General features: G+C 45.7%; 1 protein-coding gene across 1 annotated transcript; it reads left to right on the top strand.

Annotated features, from left to right (window-relative positions):
• Nucleotides 1–11,857: 11,857 nt before the first annotated feature.
• On the top strand, nucleotides 11,858–20,401 carry LOC309634598 (uncharacterized protein). Its single transcript, XM_082404910.1, has 4 exons — nucleotides 11,858–13,372; nucleotides 14,823–14,920; nucleotides 17,608–17,676; nucleotides 19,426–20,401. The coding sequence occupies exons 1-4, from the start codon at nucleotides 13,141–13,143 to the stop codon at nucleotides 19,579–19,581; spliced, it is 555 nt and encodes a 184-aa protein (XP_082261036.1). The 5' UTR covers nucleotides 11,858–13,140; the 3' UTR covers nucleotides 19,582–20,401.
• The last annotated feature ends 429 nt before the right edge of the window (nucleotides 20,402–20,830 follow it).

Below are 20,830 nucleotides of genomic sequence, written 5' to 3'. Positions count from 1 at the left end.
CCCCAGGAGTACCCCCTGCTGTTCTCAGGCTAATACACACACCCTTTTAGCTGGCATCACAGGACACAAACTCTTTTTTAAAGTTTTTTTTTTTTTTAACACACTTTCTTCTAAATTTCTTTTTTTTTTTTTTTTAATTTATTTAATTTATTTATTTATGGCTGTGTTGGGTCTTCGTTTCTGTGCGAGGGCTTTCTCTTGTTGCGGCAAGTGGGGGCCACTCCTCATCGCGGTGCATGGGCCTCTCACTATTGCGGCCTCTCTTGTTGCGGAGCACGGGCTCCAGACGTGCAGGCTCAGTAGTTGTGGCTCATGGGCCTAGTTGCTCCACGGCATGTGGGATCTTCCCAGACCAGGGCTCGAACCCGTGTCCCCCGCATTGGCAGGCAGACTCTCAACCACTGCGCCACCAGGGAAGCCCACGAACTCTTTTTTAAAAAAATATTTCTTATTTATTTATTTATTCATTTATTCATTTATTTTGGTTGCACCGGGTCTTAGATGCAGCATGCGGGATCTTCAGTTGCGGTGTGCGTGCAGGATCTAGTTCCCCGACCAGGGATCGAACCCTCGCCCCCTGCATTGGGAGCATGCAGTCTCACCCACTGGACCACCAGGGAAGTCCCAGGAGAGGAACTCTTCACTGAGGACCTACCATATACTACTTGTTAGTGCATTTTATCCTGCAAAGGGTCCTGTGAGATGCATTTACTACTGTCATTCCCACTTTACCTTTGAGGTATCTGAGGCTCAAGACTTGGAGTAACCTCTCCAGGGTCACCCAGCTAGTCTGTGGAGGATTACTGAACTGTCACTTCTAGGTGGATGTTACCTCCCCTTCCTTTGTTGCCCTGCTGTAGTCTGTCCTCCTATGTGCTTGGATGGAGCCCACATAACTTGCTTTCTTTGCACAATTCTTGACAACGCTTAATGTGGGTGGGGAAAGGTGTAGGCAATAAAAGGGTGGGGCTGAGACTGTGCCAGTTACCATGCTGCAGTGTTTATATGGTGATGGCTGCTGTGTACATAATAGGTAGAGTAGTCAAGAGGTGGGCCAGCCCTCTCCCTCTAGTTAAAAGTCTAGGAGGGGAGGATTTGCGTTTGCCAGATTCTACAGTTGCTCAGTATTCTTGCAAAAGGCATAATTCCATAAAGGTCAGCTTTCCCCACCTTTGTAAACAAAACCGTTTGGACCTAATGCCCAGAACTTGCCATTCTACAGCTTTAATAGTTGGAAAGAAAGGAAAAAAGAAAAAAGGAAAAGATCCATTCCCTGGACAAACCTTGATTTTCCATTTTTAAATGCTATGATTTTAAGTGCTGAAATGGCAGAGTGAAACTATGACACACCATGAGGAAGAGAAGGAAACTCCTGTCCTGCATTTCTCTGAGGATGGTCCTCACCCAAAGTGTCCCTAGCATTGGCTAACTCTCCCCATAGCTCAGTTCTGGCGTCACTGCTGGAACCGAGGCAGGAAGAGGAGAAACGCCCAGGCTCCCAGTGCCTGGTCCTGCCCTTCTGGCTAACTCCAGTCCCACAACCTTTAGTGAGCCTTGCCTTATTCCAGATGTGCACTGGGTGCTAGGCACGCAAACTGTAAGATTCTCAACATGTTCTTGTGTCTTTTTCGGAAGCAAAAACTGTGGAGATACAGGCAGTTCGAAATAAACTAGCCACTAGACAAAGCTGTAGAGCCACTGGTTACTTCTCCACTGCTTTGGTGGGATGTTTCTAGTCCAGAGGGTCAGCCAGACGCAGGCAGAAGCCAGAGCCCATCACCACCCTTCTCACCCACCCCCGCTGAGCCCCGGGATCCTGCCCCACCGTCCAGGTGGCCCTCCTTCTCAGCGAGTTGCCCTCTAGAACTGTTTCCTGTTCTGTCAGCTGATTCAGTCAGGACCTCACAAATCTAGCAGAGAGGTCCTGGAAACACAAACTCTCACGTGGAAAGGATTACCTCTCAATCTTTTTCTTTTCGAGAGGTTCCTTGAGCCCCGTACAGATTTATTCATCTCCTTCCCCTACAAAGGGTTTATTGGGAACAGCACCTTCTGTCAAGCTACAAAAGCTCTGTCATTCCATTACCCCAGGGCAATGGCGTCTATTCACCTTACATTTGCATACTTAAAGGGGAACACTTGAAAGTTCTGGAAAAGCCAAAGATTATCTGCTCCAAGGTGACTTTCCTCAGAGTGGTCAACTGGACCTGAAGTGGTTGGCAGCATCTCTTGCTAAAAAGTGATTAAATCCTAACAAACTGAGCTCCCCATTACTACCAGTACAATAATAACAGCTAACCTCAGCACTTAAGCGTTCTAAGAACTTTGTGTGCATTTATTTACTCACTTAACTGTTCACAGTACCCCTGTGAGATAGGTACCAGAAGATTAGCTAGCATTTATTATCTACTATATGTCAAGTGATTTTCATTATCTGTATAATGAAGTGGAAAATTTTATTCACCAGAATTCCAGACAGCTGCTTTCCAAGAGAGAAAAGCACATAGAGACCAGATTCTACTTCCTGTGGAGGCTGAACACAGCAGGGCAAGTCAGATGAGAGAGGAACGTTTGGAAAGGGATGATGAGAAAGTAGCACGAGCCCCACAGAGGAGGTGGAGGAGACACAGCATAGTAGTGAGAGAGCAGGAGGGATCCTCTGCCCTTCAAGAAAGTCTGTGATAAATAATCCCATGTTATTCTCCAAGTCTTCTCTGTACTCATTTGTTTGACTTTTGGACATGTACATGGGCAGCTTTATTCAGATTATATTTAAAAATTAGGATGGTTAGGGCAGAAGAACTAAATAAACATTTCTCCAAAGGAGACATACAGATGGCCAACAGGCACATGAAAAGATGCTCAAATCGCTAATTATTAGAAAAATGCAAATCAAAACTACAATGAGGTGTCACCTCACATGGGTCAGAATGGCCATCCTTAAAAAGTCTATAAATAATAAATGCTGGAGAGGGTGTGGAGAAAAGGGAACCCTCCTACACTGTTGGTGGGAATGTAAATTGGTACAGTCACTATGGAGAACAGTATGGAGGTTCCTTAAAAAAACTAAAAATAGGGACTTCCCTGGTGGTGCAGTGGTTAAGAATCTGCCTGCCAATGCAGGGGACACAGGTTCAAGCCGTGGTCCGGGAAGATCCCACATGCTGCAGAGCAACTAAGCCCATGCGCCACAACTACTGAGCCTGTGCTCTAAAGCCCGCGCGCCACAACTACTGAGCCCGCGAGCCACAACTACTGAAGCCCATGCGCCTAGAGCCCGTGCTCCGCAACAAGAGAAGCCACCGCAATGAGAAGCCCACGCACCACAATGAAGAGTAGCCCCCACTCACCGCAACTAGAGAAAGCCGGCGCGCAGCAACGAAGACCCAATGTAGCCATAAATAAATAAATAAATAAATAAATAAACAAACAAAAACCAAAAGGAGAGTTACCATATGATCCAGCAATCTCACTCCTGGGCATATATCTGGAAAAGACGAAAACTAATTTGAAAAGATACATGCACCCCAATGTTCATAGCAGCACTAGTGCTTACAATAGCCAAGACATGGAAGCAAGCTAAGTGTCCATTGACAGATGAATGGATAAAGAAGATGTGGTACATATATACAATGGAATATTACTCAGCCATAAAAAAGAATAAACTAATGCCATTTGCAACAACATGGATGGACCTAGAGATTATCATACTAAGTGAAGTAAGTCAAAGACAAATATCATGTGATATCACTTATATGTGGAATCTAAAATATGATACAGAAGAACTTATTTACAAAACAGAAACAGACTCACAGTCATCGAGACAAGACTTATGGTTACTGAAGGGGAAGGGTGGGGAAGGATAAATTGGGAGTATGGGATTAACGGATGCACACTACCATATATAAAATAGATAAACAACAAGGACTTACTGTATAGCACAGGGAACTATATTGAATATCTTGTAATAAACTATAATGGAAAAGAATAGAAAAAAGAATATATGTATACATATACATGCATAACCAAATCACTTTGCTGTACACCTGAAACTAACACAATATTGTAAATCAACTATACTTCAATTAAAAAAAGTTAGGATAGTTACTATAAAAAAAGAGAAAATAACAAGTGTCAGGGAGAATGTAGAGAAATTGGAATCCATGTGCACCATTGGTGGAATGTGAAATGGTGCAGCTTGTGTGAAAAATAGTATGGCGATTTCTCAAAAAATTAAAAATAGAATTACCATATGACCCAATAATTCCATTTCTGGGTATATACCGAGAAGAACTGAGGGTCTCAAAGAAACCCTCAAGTAAAGAGAGTCTTGAAGAGAAATTTGTACACCATGTTCATAGTAGCATTATACACTACAGCCAAGGTAGAAGGCAACCCAAGTGTCCATCGATGGATGGATGGATAAACAAAATCTGGTATACACATGCAATGGAATATTAATCAGCCTTATAAAAGGAAGGAATTTCTGACATGTACTATGACAGGGATGAACCTGGAGGACATTATTCTAAGTGAAATAAGCCAGTCATAAAAGGACAAGTACTGTATGATTCCACTTAGCTGAGGCACCTAGAGCAGTCAAATTCATAGACAGAAAGTAGAATGGTGGTTATCAAAGACTGAGAAGAGGCAGGAATGCAGAGTTATTGCTTAATGGGTATAGAGTTTCAGTTTTGCAAGATGAAAAGAGTTCTGGAAATAAATAGTGGTGCTGGTTACACAACAATGTGAATGTACTTAATGCCACTGAACTGTACACTTAAAAGTGGTTAAGATGGTAAATTTTATGTTATGTTATTTCATCACAATTAAAATAAAATAGGGCTTCCCTGGTGGCGCAGTGGTTGAGAATCTGCCTGCCAATGCAGGGGACACGGGTTCGAGCCCTGGTCTGGGAGGATCCCACATGCCGCGGAGCAACTAGGCCCGTGAGCCACAATTGCTGAGCCTACGCGTCTGGAGCCTGTGCGCCGCAACAAGAGAGGCCGCGACAGTGAGAGGCCCGTGCACCGCGATGAAGAGTGGCCCCCACTTGCCACAACTAGAGAAAGCCCTCGCACAGAAACGAAGACCCAACATAGCCATAAATGAATGAATAAATAAATAAATAAATAAATAAAAATTAAAAAAAAAAAAAGTAGTCAACCTTTAAAAAAAAAAAAAATAATAATAATAATAAAATAGTCCCCAAAGCAGGCCTGCATGGTGGGTTTTATTTCCCTCATTTTACAGGTGAGGAAGTTAAGGTGCACAGAAGTCAGGCAGCTTGTTAGGGCTGCACAGCTGGGTTTCAGACCAGAGCTGACTCCCTAAGAAAGCCATGCCTCTCCCCTGCACCGGGCTGCCCAGTACCCACCAGGGGCTCAAGGTGGGTGCGGACATATGCTGAGGCCACACAGATTCACCTCCTTCCTGTGCCCTTTACCCTCTCTAGACTGTCCTTTCTTCAGCACCGGTTTTTCTAGTATCCTTATTCTCTCTTCTGCCTTTCCCTCATCAAAAGGTCCTCTCAGGAAAAAACCTGATCCCTCATTTATACCTCAGCTACATGGTGTGAATTTAAATCACTGTGCTACCTCTCTGAGGGGCGCTTGCATTTTAAGCTTCAGCACTCTCTATGAAATGAAAGCCTTTGTTCCATGTTCAAGGAATTTCAGGCATCAGGGAGCAAGCAGGAAGGAACTGGAGGGTGCTGGTGGCAGGTAGGACAACTATAACCCAGAGAAATGCATTAAATGGTGGGAATTGGGGTGCAAAGTTAGAAGGCAGATATATTTTATGGACAGACTGATCTTTCAAGGCTCCACAAAGATGTGAGGTGCGGGTGCGAGGGAGGTAGGTGGACAGTTCTCGTTAAGCTTTCCCCACTGAGCAAACTGGGCTGCCTGACCTCCAGACTCCAAACTTTTGTTTGTCGTCAGAATCTAGAGGGTTGATTTCCTCAGGGTGTTGTTTCCCTGACAGTTCTCAATGCCTCTTCTCTTCCTGTTACATCGTGAAATTCCAGTCTAAAGCAGCTGGCTGCAGTAGCTGGAGATCTCTGCCCAAAGATCTGAGCAATCATTCCTTTAGTGTCAAGAATGCATCTCATCTGCTCACTGATGTAGCGTGTTGTGTAGAACCCAAGGCAACTCATGTGGACATGAATGCTTGTCTTCTGGGCACTCACAACCTAAGACTGAGCATTCCCAGGGGTGGGAAAGACACTACACCAATAGCATCTGGGTTAAGAGCCTGAGTTGCAAGTTTGGCTGCCGGACTAGTCTCTCGACCACCTCCTGCCAGCTGTGTGACCTTAGGGAAGTTCTTAACCTCTTTGTACCTCGGTTTCTTAATCTGGATAATGGGAGACATAAGGTATCTGTTTCATTGGTGGTCAAGGCTCCCAATGCACTGATTCTGGCTGTTGCCTTTGTGTAAAGAAGACATCTCCTTTCCTCCAGGGGCACGAGACCTCTGCTCCAGCACAGAGCTTGGTGGGTGGGGGACCAGGGTTGATTTTGCCTTCTCAGCCAGGCGCCAACTGCATAACTAACTGTGTACCACAGCCCTGAGATTGTTATGGAAGATTAGATAAAATGACCTCTGTGCAGTGTCTGGCATTGCGCTTGATAAATATTAGCTAGTATTATAATAATAACTATCAAATAAATGCATAATTCAATTAGTATACCAAGAGTCAGTTATCGGTCAATACTGTAAAGGAAAAAAACTGAACAAAATAGTAGATGATATTAAAATATTCGTATGCAGCAATAAGACATTCTTATGCTAACAATTAAATAAGGGTGTGTTGTATGTTAGAGAATTTACTGCAAATCAGAGAATCCAAACACATGTGAGGATCCAGTTGAGCAAAAACCAAAGGCCCAACCACGTACCTCTTGAGGGCTTTTGCCGGCTCTGCTCTGCGTTCTGTTCTGGGAGCAGAGTGACCACCTCACCTCTCAGGCCACCTGAAAGCTTAGGTATTACAAGCAGACTTGTCTTCACTTGCTCAGCTTGTTGCCTTGATGCTCACACCTTCCTGGCAGGAGAAAAATTATGTATTCTTTTAATTTAAAAGATCTTCCCTTTCAGCTTTGCCTGGCTGGCAGATTGCATACAGAAGAAAGCGTAAACAGGGATAGCGGTGGTTCTACCTGTAAGAAAGATGCTCTTAGAACTTCATCTTAAAAACAATAGGCCAGTAAATTTTACTCGTGTATGTGTGTGTGTGTGTGTGTGTGTGTGTCAGAGAGAGAGAGAGAGAGAGAGAGAGTTTTAACTTTTAGGTTACGCCAAAACCCCCAAAACTCCACAACCCTTTTTTTTTTTTTTTGGCCGCGCTACGCGGTGGCATGCGGAATCTTAGTTCCTTGATCAGGGATCGAACCCACATCCCCTGCAGTGGAAGTACAGGGTCTTAACCACTGGACCGCCAGGGAAGTCCCTCCACAACCTTTTTTTTCTATAGCTATTCTACCTCTCCTCGTGAGCTCCCATTCCACTAAATTTTGGGGAAAGGACCATATGCTTGCCAGTGAGAGTAATTCAGTCTCCTTCAGTTCTGTCTCTCCTTGGTAATTATTGAACATTTTGGCATTTCTCCCTCTTTCTCTTCGGCATAGGGTCTAGATGTAGAGGAGAGCCTGTGGGTCTTCCCATTAGTGAAGGCAGAGCCTCAGGTCCATGTTGGGCTTTTCTGTTCTCTGTGAAAACAGTGTCCCACTGGGCACCTTGCTCTTATCTGAAGATGGTGACAACGCGAGCACCTTCTAAGTGCTCACCTCGGCTCTCCTGGAGGGTAAGCTGACTTGTTCTTCACCTTCCCCGGGACACTCTCTCAGGGAACTGGACCAAGCTTGGTGCAGCTCAACCCAGTTTGGGTTGTTGATGTCTGAGCGGAGGCTCAGCGTGAACCCCAGCATTCACTCTCTTCTTCTGCCATAGTAGTAGAACCTTTTGTTGGGCAAATGGCTCCCCAGAATAAAGACTCTGTTACCCAGCCTTCCTGTCAGTAGGGATGGCCATGTGGACTAAGTTCTGATCAAGAAATGAGAAGTGGGAAAAGGAGGTGGTGGAAAAAAAAAAAAAAAAAAAAAGAAATGAGAAGTGTCATGCCCTTTGAGCAAAGGGGCATGTCTTCCTCTTCTTCCCCTTCTCATTGGCTAGAGCGTGGATTTGGTGGTGGGGGTGAGCTGTTGGGGGATCATGTGGTGACAGCAACACCCCAAGGATGGGGGAGCAACAAGAGGAAAGGAGTCTGGGTCCCTGATAACACCAGAACCGATATCCTAGGTATGTAATGTTGTACAAGACTCCTATTGGGCTTTGATTTGATTGTCTTACTGGAATTTTCACACCAAAATTGCATCTGAAACCATTTTCCCCCCAAGAGCTTTAGGTAGAGGATAGATTTTCCTTGAAGCTTATTAATCACTTTGAGAAAAGCTCAACCATAGAAAGGATTTGAGGACTAAGACAGGCCTTGGAACAGAATGGGATACTAAGCTCTTCCCCTCTTGGGGCCTCCTGGATAGGGCCAGGCCCCAGGAGAGAGGGCACGTCCTCTGAAGGGAGGGAAGCTAGTCTAAGAGAGGAAGTTGCCGGCTGGGACTCCCTGAGGATGGCCTAGTTCGGGGTTGGAAACATACAAGCAAAGAAGAGCCTGCCTCTGACAGTCATTGAGGCTGACAAGCTGAGGCCATGAGACCCTCACAACCCACGAGACAACCTCCCTCTCTCGTACACACACACACACACACACACACACACACACACACACACACACGGTAGAAATGTCAGCCTTCTGGGGAGCTTTCAGGCCCTTTGAGAGGCTGGGTTTCCAGCAATTTGTGGGGCTCAAGTCCTCACCCTTTGACTATTTTAAAGGAAGTGTTACTCGGCATTTGGGTGAGAGGGAGAAGGCTGGTGCTAACAACCTGGGAAGGAGGTGATGTGTGTCTTTGACCTTTTTTCATTAATCGTTTCCCTTCATCGGTTCTGGGTGCCCTTCTTTCAGGGCACCATCCTCCCGGGAGACTCCTCGCACAGGGGCTGCTGCCTGTTCTGTCTCACCTCCTCACTGGCTGTCCCCTCTGGGCCTCCCAGCATGACTGCCACCTGGCCCTTTGCCCTCCTTGACCCTTTCCTGCCCTGGATCTGCCCCAACTCTCTGCCTTCCGAGGGCACACTAGCTTCCGATACTCTCCCCGAGGTAGAAACAGAGTAGGAAGTGGAAGCTTAAGCCACTTCCCCAAGGCCACAGGCTAGTCCGTGGTGGAGCTGGGAATTTAACCCTTGCAATTCAACTCCAGGCTCTGGACTCCTTGTCCTGAGTCCTCCAGACTTTAGAAATCATCCTTCCTTTAACAAATAAATAAAATGCCTTAAGTCCGTCTCCTGCATCCTGTGGGAAGTCCAGTGCCTCCCCAACATTTCCAAGGGCTCCTGGGGGGTGGATGGTGAGTCATGTCCTCCTGGGTATTCCCACTTAAATTCCTGATCCTTCGAGTCCTCTTGCCTCCAACATGTGGGGTCCTCTCTCTCCTTCCCTCAACCAGTGCAGGAGCACTGTCTCCCCACCGATTCCCCAAAGCACACCTAAGCCCAAACCAGCATGTTAAGCGTGTTCTTAAGGATCGAGGATGCGTGGTGATAACAGAGGGCCACCATGCCATAGCAGAGCTCAGGAAAGAGCTGCAAACTCAAAATGGGGCAAGCCTATAATGCAGGCCCACTCCTACATCTACAGGGATGGGGCAAGAAAGCACTGGAAGCCCAACTCTCACCCTCTCTCCCATGCCCTTCCTAACACCAGCTACATCCTGCACACGAGGGACCTCAGCTGTGAACACTGTGGCACGTGTTTAAACTCTGAATCACCCCCTTTGGGAAGAGGCCTGCATAGCATCAGGGAATTCCAAGGTCCTGAAGGACGGGGAGAGACTCGGTGTAGACACACCCCACTGGCCCCATGCAGTGGTGTGCCGGTTAGCACAGGCTCTTGAGAGTCAAATTATTGCTTCCTGGACTTCCCTGGTGGCGCAGTGGTTGAGAATCTGCCTGCCAAGGCAGGGGACACGGGTTCAAGCCCTGGTCTGGGAAGATCCCACACGCCGCGGAGCAGCTAAGCCCGTGCGCCACAACTACTGAAGCCCGCGCGCCTACAGCCCGTGCTCCACGACAAGAGAAGCCACCGCAATGAGAAGCCCGCGCACCGCAAGGAAGAGTAGCCCCTGCTCGCCGCAACTAGAGAAAGCCCGCGTGCAGCAACGAAGACCCAATGCAGCCAAAAACAAATAAGTAAATTTATATAAAAAAAAAAAAGTCATTGCTTCCTAACTTCACTTTCAGGGCGTTGCACTGGTAGCTTGAAATCAGCTGTGCTGTGGGAGGAGTGGAAACTGGCAAACATTTCAATCTACAAATCAACCTTTTTTTTTTCTGGATAGCCTGTTTATCAGTGCACCCCCGGCCCATGGACACCTCCCACCACACACAGGGGCACAGCCAGAAAAAGCCCAGATTGGAGCCCTCTAAGGCAGTGGTTCTCAGATTTTGCTACGTATTAGAATCACCTGAGAGTTCTGGTGGTGAGTTGTCAGTATTTTTAAAAGTTTCCTGGGCAATTCCAATGCACAGCCAAAGCTGCAGACCAATGCTCTAAAAACATGGCTTATGAAAATTTAGTGTACATATAAATTGCCTGGGGAGCTTTGACATGACAGATTCTGGTCCAGTAAAGTCTGGGGTGGGGCCTGGGATTCTGCATTTCTAACAAGCTCTTAGGCGCTACTGATGCTGCTATTCTGTGGACCACAATTTAAGCAGCAAAATTCTACAGCACAAGCCCGAGGAGGTATCGCTATTCTGAGGACCTGCAGCTTTGCCTATCATGGAGAGTTTCTCACTGGAGTTACTTTTCTCCTTAAGCCCTGACCTTAGCCATTTTTGGAGCCTATTCTGGGTAATGGGGCACAAGTCTCCCTTGATGCCTGGGGGGAAGCCCCTAATTCCTACAACCTCGTTATGCAGATGACTTCGGTTCTCCTGGCAGATGATGCCAGGATGCTCACCTTTCATAACCAAACAGGTGTTTTCCTAAACAATCAAGCCATTTTTCTTCTGCTTCCTCTCCTCCTCACCCCGTCCAACTACCCTCCATCTCTAGAATTCAGACATGCACCTATAGTGGTTTATTTTTTGTATCATTTGTTTTCCTTTCCTGTGTTGGCAAAGACTGAGAGTTAGTGATAAGGGCTCTGATGCAGGTGTGAACAACCTGCACGGAGCAGACGATGTGGGATGAGAACAAGGTAGGACGTGTAGAAGAGGGACCAGACTGAGGAGACGAGGAGACGGGGGTGGGGCGGGTAATCCCTTAGTCACGTGGGCTCTAATCCCCAGACCTTCAGCTAAGAGACAGGACTTGTTTCAGAACTAAAATGATAGTGAATCTTTTAGTTTGCTGTGTAAAAGTGTAACTAGAGATGAATGAAATGACAGTTTTATGTCTGCACCACGTTTTGTGTATCCATTCATCCATGGAGGACATTTAGGCTCTTTTTATCTTTTGACCACTATGAATAGTGCTACAATGAACGTGGGTGAACAAATATCTGTTCAAGTCCCTGCTTTCAGTTCTTCTGGGTATATACCCTGATGTAGAATTGCTGGATCACATGGTAAGTCTATGTTTAACTTTTTGAGGAATCACCAGACTGTTTCCTAATTTAACTATTTCCCTAATTTCTCATGTAACAGAAAGAAAAAAAATCATTACAAAAAGATAAAATAATGATCTCTTTTGTCGTTTAGGGAATAGAACTGATCTCCGTAGAGATCTAAGAACTGAAAGCAGGGACTTGAACAGATATTTGTTCACCCACGTTCATTGTAGCACTATTCATGGTGGTCAAAAGATAAAAAGAGCCTAAATGTCCTCCATGGATGAATGGATACACAAAACGTGGTGCAGACATAAAACAGAATATTATTCAGCCTTAAACAGGAATGAAGTACTGATACATGTTACAACACGAATGAACCTTGGAAACATTATGCTAAGTGAAATAAGCCAGACACAAAAGAACAAGTATTACATGATTCCACTTATATGAGATGCCTAGAGTACTCAAATTTATAAGGATAGAAAGTAGAATAGAGGTTACCAGGGGCTGGGAGAGGGGAGAATGAGGAACTCTTGTGTAATGGGTGCAGAGTTTCTGTTTGGGATGATGAAAAAATTCTGGAAACTGGTAGTGGTGATGGTTGCAGAACATTGTGAATGTACTTAATGCTACTGAACTGGAAATGGTTAAAATGATAAATTTTATGTCATGTATATTTTACTACAATAAAAAAAAAAACAAATTAGAAGTCTTGGCTCTTTCATCTTGCACAGCCTCAGGCCAGGCCTTTCTCATACAAGTCCCTGAGGAGCCCCCGAGGGGACAGGTGAGGGCTGAGGGCATGGTGGGCTGGCCTCGCAGCACAGCGGTGCCTGTGAAGCAGGCGGGGCTGTTCTGCAGATTCTGCTTCTCTTTAGGACTCAGCATCAACGCCTGGCTCACAGGTAAGCCTTCCCTCTAAAGATCCCAAATGCTTTGCTGTTCTCAGTTTTCACCTGTCTTTTGATTGGGTTGAAGCCAGCTCCCTCCCTGGGATTAATATTCACAGCAAGCAGTGAGCGATTAATTTAACCAGTTGAAATTTATTGTGCACTCGCCTTAACTCCAAGCCAGCTTCTGCTGGGTGTTTATTTTTCATCGTTGATGCATTGCACATGACAGCCCCTACGCATCTGAATTTAAAGCACACCGTTGTGCAGAATTCCTGCTGCCCCCCTTCCTCTCGCCCAAACCTCTGAAATCCACAGAGCTCTGAGTTCCACACCACGTCTCAGAGAAGGGAATTCTTGACTGCTGGCCTATGGGAACAGTTGTGAGCCTTGGGACAGTTTCAGATTTGGATTTCATGCCTGGCGCAGGGAGCTGGTGACTCATTTCATTTCAGGGGGCTTCAGTCAATAAATTTTGACTCTGACCTACCGGCACATCCTACTCTACCACCAGCTGTCACAAAAACAACCAGAGTCCGAGCCTACCTCTCAGAGAGTTCAGGAAACCCTCTCTGATGGGTCCATCTGCACCCGGGTTGCACATGGGCCACCGGGCATTGTGTCGCTTCTCCAGCCCAACCCCTCTCCTCCCGCCTCACCCCACTGGCCACCCTGCAAAGTGTCTGTCTGGAGAGGACTCTACTGCTGGCACTAAAAAGGCAGAACAAAGGCCTGCGTGCTCGCAGACTTCCATTCGGAGTGTGCGACAATTTCAGAGCACAAATGGAAAAAGAAAAAAAAAAGAAGGTTTGAAATCTATAGCTGGCTTTATTAAACCAGAACTTGTAGCTCTCAGCTGACAATCAGCCAGCAGCTAAAACCCATGAGGGACGGTTCTTTCTCGCAGCTTCTGGCTGGCTATTAGCTACCAGCAGCCTTCTGACCCCCTTTCCAGGGAAGTAACAGCTGGCAGCTGACAAAGGCGCTGGCAGAGTGGGCAACTTTCTCTTCTCTGGAAACAGATATAAGATTGGCAGGAAATAAGGCATTTAAAATATGACGATTATAAGCATTTTTCACTTGCCTTTCTTTATTATGCTTTTGGATTCTGGCTCTGATTGCTGAAATGTATTATGTGCTAAGGAGCTTTGATGGCTTTTTTTTTTTTTTTTTCTTTTCCAAAATAGAAGTCCCAGCTCTTTTCCCTGTCACTAACACCAAACCAGATAAAGGTGCATTCCACCAGTGTTGTCTACTTAGCTGTCTTTCTTCTTCTTTTTTTAAAATTTTATTTATTTTTTTATACAGCAGGTTCTTATTAGTCACCCATTTTATACACATCAGTGTATACATGTCAATCCTAATCTCCCAATTAGCTGTCTTTAAAACAATTGTCAATAAACAAAGATAATTGACTAATGCCACAAGTATAAAGGAACTTAAATGTGATGCTCTTGACTGATTAAAACATGGCTCTAGCTTATCTGAGCCTGTCGGGCAGGGCCTTCTGTGGTGTTTGTGGCAGTTGAGGAGAAGTGGAATTGGGAAATATGAGGTATACATGGATTCATGGGCGGCGGGTTGGATAAAGATCAATTTAGCTTAATTTCTCTCTTCTATGCACCACCCAGCCCTCCATTTTTCTGTCAGAAAGGGCAGAGGTAGTAGGTATACAGCAGGAGGCCCCAGCCGAGGACACAGTTATTGCGAGAGGGGACACCCATCCTCAGGAGAGGGGAAGGACACGGTGGGAGGGTCTGAAACTTCAGCCACTTTGGTTCTAGCTGCTTTGCCACTGTGTCTCTCTTCACAGGGCATAGTACTCTGGGCTTGTAACCAATACACTATTTGCAATATTGCTGTTTTTATCCTGATAATAATATTACAATCTGCCATTGTAACAGCTGACCTATGCGGAAAATTTTAAAGTGTAGATGTTCAAGGTAATGTTTGTCCAAAGAGCACCAGATGGATGAGGACGAAAAGCCTGGGTTCTGAACTCAAGTGGCCAATCGGACAGAGAAATTATCTAGAAGGTCAAAAGGACTAGACTAGATGGAAGAAGTATGTTTTCCATTACAGACTTAAATGATACACATATATATGCATTTTGACTTGGCAAGCAGAGAATTTTCAGAGCACTGGATTCTGTTTCTTAAGTTGTTCCCTAAGAAAAAATTGAGTCAACCTTGAGAGGAAGGCTTATTTTTCAAGATGGCAGACTGTGCACATGGGTGTCTGTCTGCTCCCTTCCTAGGACCCATTAGAATGACCATGAAGGAATATGAAAAAGATATAACCCACAACATGAAGAGAACTGAGGAGCAGGAATCAGTGGATGGTGGGAGAAGGAAGGTAAAAGAGAGGACAGTTGATTCTCTAAATAAGCCATCTGTATAACTGGGTTTTTAAATTGTGTAGATATGTTGCTTTTTTGTTTTGTTTTGTTTTAAGTTGGATGGGAGCTTGGCTGTTGTCTTGTTCCTACTCCTGCTTTTAATCAAGACCACACGTACACCATCCTAAAGACACAAGCTGCCATCCTATTCTTAATAATCCCCAGAGAAAGGCAATGCCAACCTCTCCTTAACTGAGCCATTTCATTGTCTGACAATCCTCATAGTTTTGATTCACATTTTCCTTGCAGCCTGAAGGTGATAATGTCCTGTCTGAAGGAGCTAATGTACACCCAGGGAGTAGCCTGGCTCTGTTCAATGAAATAAAATGTCCAGAGCTGTCCTCTTTCTGTTTTCTATGGCAACACACTTTTATGTGTGATTAAGAAACAAAACAACAAAGGGAAATGTACGGAGCTTAACAAAGTGCAATAGTTGCTGCTTCACCAGAAAAACTAGGCTTTCATTCTATTTCTGGTGCTGTTAGGCTGACCCTAGGGAACCAAAGATGTTTTCACTGAGATAAAGGTTAACACTTAACAGTTACAGTCAGCCCATGGCAAAACTGTGAAATAGGCAAAGTTTGTCATTAGGATTTTTCCAACATCCCCTGCTGGGTCTTTCTTCTTATGGTCCCCTCTCTCAGCTCCTGCTGCTCTCTAGATGCCAGGAAAACAAAACAAAACTGTTTTACACTAAAGTGTCATTGACTGCCTGTGAATTCAACCCCAAGGACATTTGCATCCCATATCACTCTGGATGCAATCAAGAGGGAAAATCTATACAGTAATTTGGACAGAGAAAGTATAATATAAAAAATTATTAACGATAACAGGGGATTAAAGTAGCAAAGAGTTAGTAAGAAGTAAAGAGAGCTCCAAAGAATTTAGGAATGGCAGATAAGGAACAACAACCCATAGGGCTGAGATAGAGGTCTTGAGGAAGAGGCCCCCAGGGCTGAGATTCAGACCTTCTTGAAGAGGGCACAGCTGTGGCTCACCAGATGGCAGAGAAGACTCCGGGATGCTGCACCGGGGGAACTTGCTGGAAATCTGCTTTCTAGGGTTTCAGGAGAAGCTGATCACAGGGCGATATCTCACCAGAAGTACTCTGCTATAAAACTACTCAAGGTGAGGGAAGCGCCAGGGAAGCTGCTGACCACTGGGTGCTGCTGGCCACTGTGCATTACAGGAGCTGGGCACTGGAGAAGCTGCTGGTGCTACGGGAGCCTGGTAAGCTGCAGGAGTCTGCCAGGCAAGCATGAGGGAGCCAGGACAGAAATCCCCTTCCTCCTGCAGTGTCTCTCCAGCATCCTCTATTGATGTAACTTACAATGGCGCCAGCTGCGAAGGAAAATATTTAAAGGGTACAGGTCCATTTTTGAAGAGCAGGTAATGAAGGATAAATTTGGAGCTGGGGAGGCAATACATTGATAACTGGCACGCATCTTAAAAGAGACAGACAAGATCAAGATGATGCTGAAGCCAATGGGATGATTCTCTAATGGTAAAGTCCCAAAATAGGCAGGCAAGAGAACGTATTTTGGAGCAGAGAGCTTTCTAATGGTCCAGAAATCACACTATGTAGGTGACATAAATGTATATTAGGATTGAGTGGGATTATTAAATGTTGCTTCTTGGTAGAACAGGGATGCTGTCAGGCCTTGAACTCTTAGTTCAGGTTCCCCTCCATTCCTAGATGTGGTGGAGACTGGCTAGATTGCCACCAGTTCTATTTCTTCTTTCAAGCACATGCGGAGACAGCATTCCCCAGAGTATGCAACATGTTCTAGTTGATGGAATGTGGGAAGAAGTAATAAATGCCACTTTCAGATCTAGCCCCTAAAATGTCCCATTAGACTGTCAGTTCATTGTCCCTTCACTGATGGGCAGATGAAGGCAGAGGATCCAGTAGAGGCTTCAGAGAAGCTCTCGGGAATGGTGGTGCCATAAGATGGAAAGAGCCTGAGTCACGGCTCAGAGGAAAGCTATACAGGTGAGCCGCTCAGCCCACATTATATTAGAATGGGACTAAATTGTGTTAAGCTTCTGAGACTTCTGGGATTTTGTTACTGCAGCTAGTGTTAATTTCCCTGGGTAAATTAAGACCCCTAGGACAGCCTCAATCTTAAATAGGAGAGAGATGGGACCCATCATTCCTTTTGTTTGAGCTCGTTAAAACCAGGAAGATGGATCGTATATTCTCTTCCATCCTGTGTCTCATAAGTGTGGGATATCAGAGTCCCGAAATAATTTTCCATGGCCCACTGTGGAAGGCAAAGCATGGCAACTAGGTTTCCTTACGGAGCAGAACAAAGACTCCCTGAAGGTGAACATCAGGGCCTGTTTTTTTTCTCACTTCTGGGAGTTAGTTGTTGGTACAAAAAGGATTGACCCACGGTTGGCCTCAGTGCCCAACAGAACTTGTCCTGGTGCAGGAAGGGAGCACATTCCTGCCAAAGCTCAGCCTCCGCCCCCGGAAGAGCCCCAAGCTCTGGGTTCCACTCTTCTCTCCGTTATTCACCGAACAGCAGAGGCAGATTTGATCCCCTCTGCAAATATTTAGAAAATGCATTGTTTTCTATATTTAAATGGATAAATATTAAATATGTTTTCCCCTTCATTTCTTTCCTTTCAACATGTCCAGACTCTTTTTGAGTGTGCATTGGTAATGAAGGATATTACACATGGGTTTTCTGCCATCTGCAAAAACCAAGTAAGATCCACCTCTGCCGCCTCCTCTGTTTTACGGCTGTCAGGCTTTAAAGCCACCGGGAGACACCTCTGCCACGTCAGCCTTGGAGGAGCATCACCCCAGACCTCTGCCGTCTGAGGCCCTCAGGAACACTGCTCTGAGCCTCGGGGGCTGACTTTATGTGACTTGAGTAGGGTTAGCGCAAACCCCCTGAAGGTCTGCCTCCTGCCCTCCAACACCCGCTGAGCAAATCACTTTCGACAGCAGCGTGGCACCGTGTAAAGTCCATGTAGGATGGTCTGGAAAGAGCAGTTTCCTGCGGTGACGTGCAGCTAGGCTGGTGCGCTCTAACACCCGCTCACTCCTTTATTAGATTGCAAATTATATCAGCCTGAGGCCTTTGGAGCAGAACAGAACACACAAGGAGGGCCTGGGGAGGGGGAAACACTGGCAAACGGTATCTGAACCCAGACTCGGAAAAGCTTTTTATATTGTGAGTTTTCTTGGTGTAGGAAATCTGTTACCCTGACGGCAGCCCCCTCTAACCCCAAACAGACACCTTTCTGGAGGTTATGATGAACTTCAGAGAAACCAGAGAATTAGAAAGATGGGGGGGTGGGGGTGACGACAGTTTTATTCTCTGACACATGGTTACATGGTTCCACTTTAGAATTCTGGTTTGGGACAAAGGAGCTCCGAAAGAACTCACTGAACCAAACATTTGAGGGGCTTTTTACATGAAATCTCTATCAGTCCCCCAGCATCGCTGCAGGATCCACATTTTCAGCTTTGTCTTTGATTTAACAGGGTGGCATAGCTTGACATCTGTGAACACAAGGGACCTTGGAGTCTACAGAGTTGAGGGCTTTTCACACACCTAAGCCCCAAACCACGTTCGCCCTGACAGACTTGCTTATGGAGACGGCTAAGCTGCCCAGGTGCTATAAATCATTACTCTCCCAAACAGGGGTGGGTGTTAGAGGAAGGAAATGTCATCTTCAAAAAATGTCAAGTGGCATGTCTGGGTTAGCCCTGGAGCATCCCCAGATGCCAGATCATTAGAGGCAGCTTTGCAGGTCTGGAAGAGGATAAGGCTAGAGAGGAAGCTGAGTGCCACGAGGGGCAGTGAACTCTGCCCTGGGGGAGCCTGGACCACGAAGGCTGCTGTGGTTCCTTCAACCCCAAAAAGGTGAGGTGGAGAAGAGAGGGGGCGAGGTGCATCAAGGAGTGATTCATGACCAAGAAAGGTTCCCACAAAAGCTGAGCCCACGTTAGGGAGGCGGCACCGTGCGGAGATTAGAGAGCGGATTCCGGCACCGGGCTGGCTGCACTCAGTCCTGGCTTCCCCCACGTATTACCTTGCGCAAGTCACCTAGCCACCTTGTTTGCTAGTTCTCTCAGCTGTGATGTGAGGATAATAGGCCTTTCGACGTGTAAACTGTTTAGAAGGGAACCTGGCATATCAGGGGTAATTTAGGAGCAGTGGTCATCCAAGTACCTACAGGGGAAGAGGAGGCAGAAGTGCCTCTCCTCCCCTCACCGTATGCTTCACGACCACGGACACTCTGCTGGCAGACACGGAGGGCCAGGCACATGAAAATCAACACAGAATTCATACTTGCCCCATTCCTCCCTTTTATTCAGGCAGCCAGTGCCAAGTGCCGGTGGAAAGACCTCACGGTGGAATGTCAAGGGACCTGGGGTTTTATCTCAGCCTTGTCACAGGAGTCAGAGGCCAGACGCCTAATCTTCCTGGCTTTTGTTTTACAGATGCCTCCAGCAGCTCAATGGGCCTTGAAGTTAATCTGGTCCGTATTCATAATGTCAACAATAGCAGTAACAGCTGCTACTATTAGCATTTATCGAAAGCTTCCTGTGTCACACACTGTTCTTAGTGCTTTCTATGAAGTAGCTCAGAATTATTGAGGCAGTTCCTACTTTTATACTCATTTTACAGATGGGAAGACTGAGGGAGAGAGAAGTGAGATGACGTATTTTACATACATTAGCTCATTATCAAAATAGTAGAGGTATTATCTACTATTTACAGATGAGATATTATCTCATAATGAGGTATTATCTCTACTTACAGATGAGAAACTGAGGCCCAGAGAAGGTAAACATTCCTTCTGACTCCCAAAGAGAGAGTAGACTTAAATTTAAACCCTTGTAGAGTCTCTTTCAATATGAGCAGTCTTTCTCAATTATTTATTTCTTTTTCTTTTTTTTGGCCGGGCCGAGCAGCATGTGGGATCTTAGTTACCAGGGATGGAACCCACGCCCCCCTGCAGTGGAAGCACGGAGTCCTAGCCCCTGGACCGCCAGGGAAGTCCCTCAATTATTTATTTTTTATCAAGGAACAACTTACATTTAATAATGTGTGCTAGTCTTAAGCGTGCAGCTCAGTGGATTTTTACTTATGTATACACCAGTGGAACCACCGACCTGATCAAGATTTATAACATTTCCTTCACTGCAGAAGGTTCTCCCAGTTAACACCCTCCCAACCCCAATATAGCCCTAGGTTAACTTCTATCACCATTGATCAGTTCTGTCTGTTTTAAAACTTCATATAAATGGACTCACACAGAATGCACTCTTCTGTGCGCCGTTTCTTTCACTCAACATAGTAAGTGTGAGATTTCATCCACGTTTTGGCGTGTATCAGTAGCTTGTTCTTCTTTATTGACTGCTATGTAGTATACTCAGTTGTATGAATTTATCCACAATTTCACTGATACATTCTTTTTTTTTTTTTTTTTTATAAATTTATTTATTTATTTATTTATTTTTGGCTGTGTTGGGTCTTCGTTTCTGTGCGAGGGCTTTCTCTAGTTGTGGTGAGCGGGGGCCACTCTTCATCGCGGTGCGCGGGCCTCTCACTATCGTGGCCTCTCTTGTTGCGGAGCACAGGCTCCAGACGCGCAGGCTCAGTAGTTGTGGCTCATGGGCTTAGTTGCTCCGCGGCATGTGGGATCTTCCCAGGCCAGGGCTCGAACCGTGTCCCCTGCATTGGCAGGCAGATTCTTAACCACTGCGCCACCAGGGAAGCCCTGATCCATTCTTCTACTGATGAACGTATAGATTGCTTCCAGTTTTTGGCTATTAAGAATAAAGTTGCTATGAATATTCATGTACAAGTAGGTATGTGCAGTAATTTCTCATGAATATATAC

Source organism: Balaenoptera borealis, assembly GCF_965194805.1.
Source record: "Balaenoptera borealis genome assembly, chromosome: 9".
In the NCBI taxonomy this organism is placed as follows: Eukaryota; Metazoa; Chordata; class Mammalia; order Artiodactyla; family Balaenopteridae; genus Balaenoptera; species Balaenoptera borealis.
This window is presented reverse-complemented; position numbering and strand designations above follow the sequence as displayed.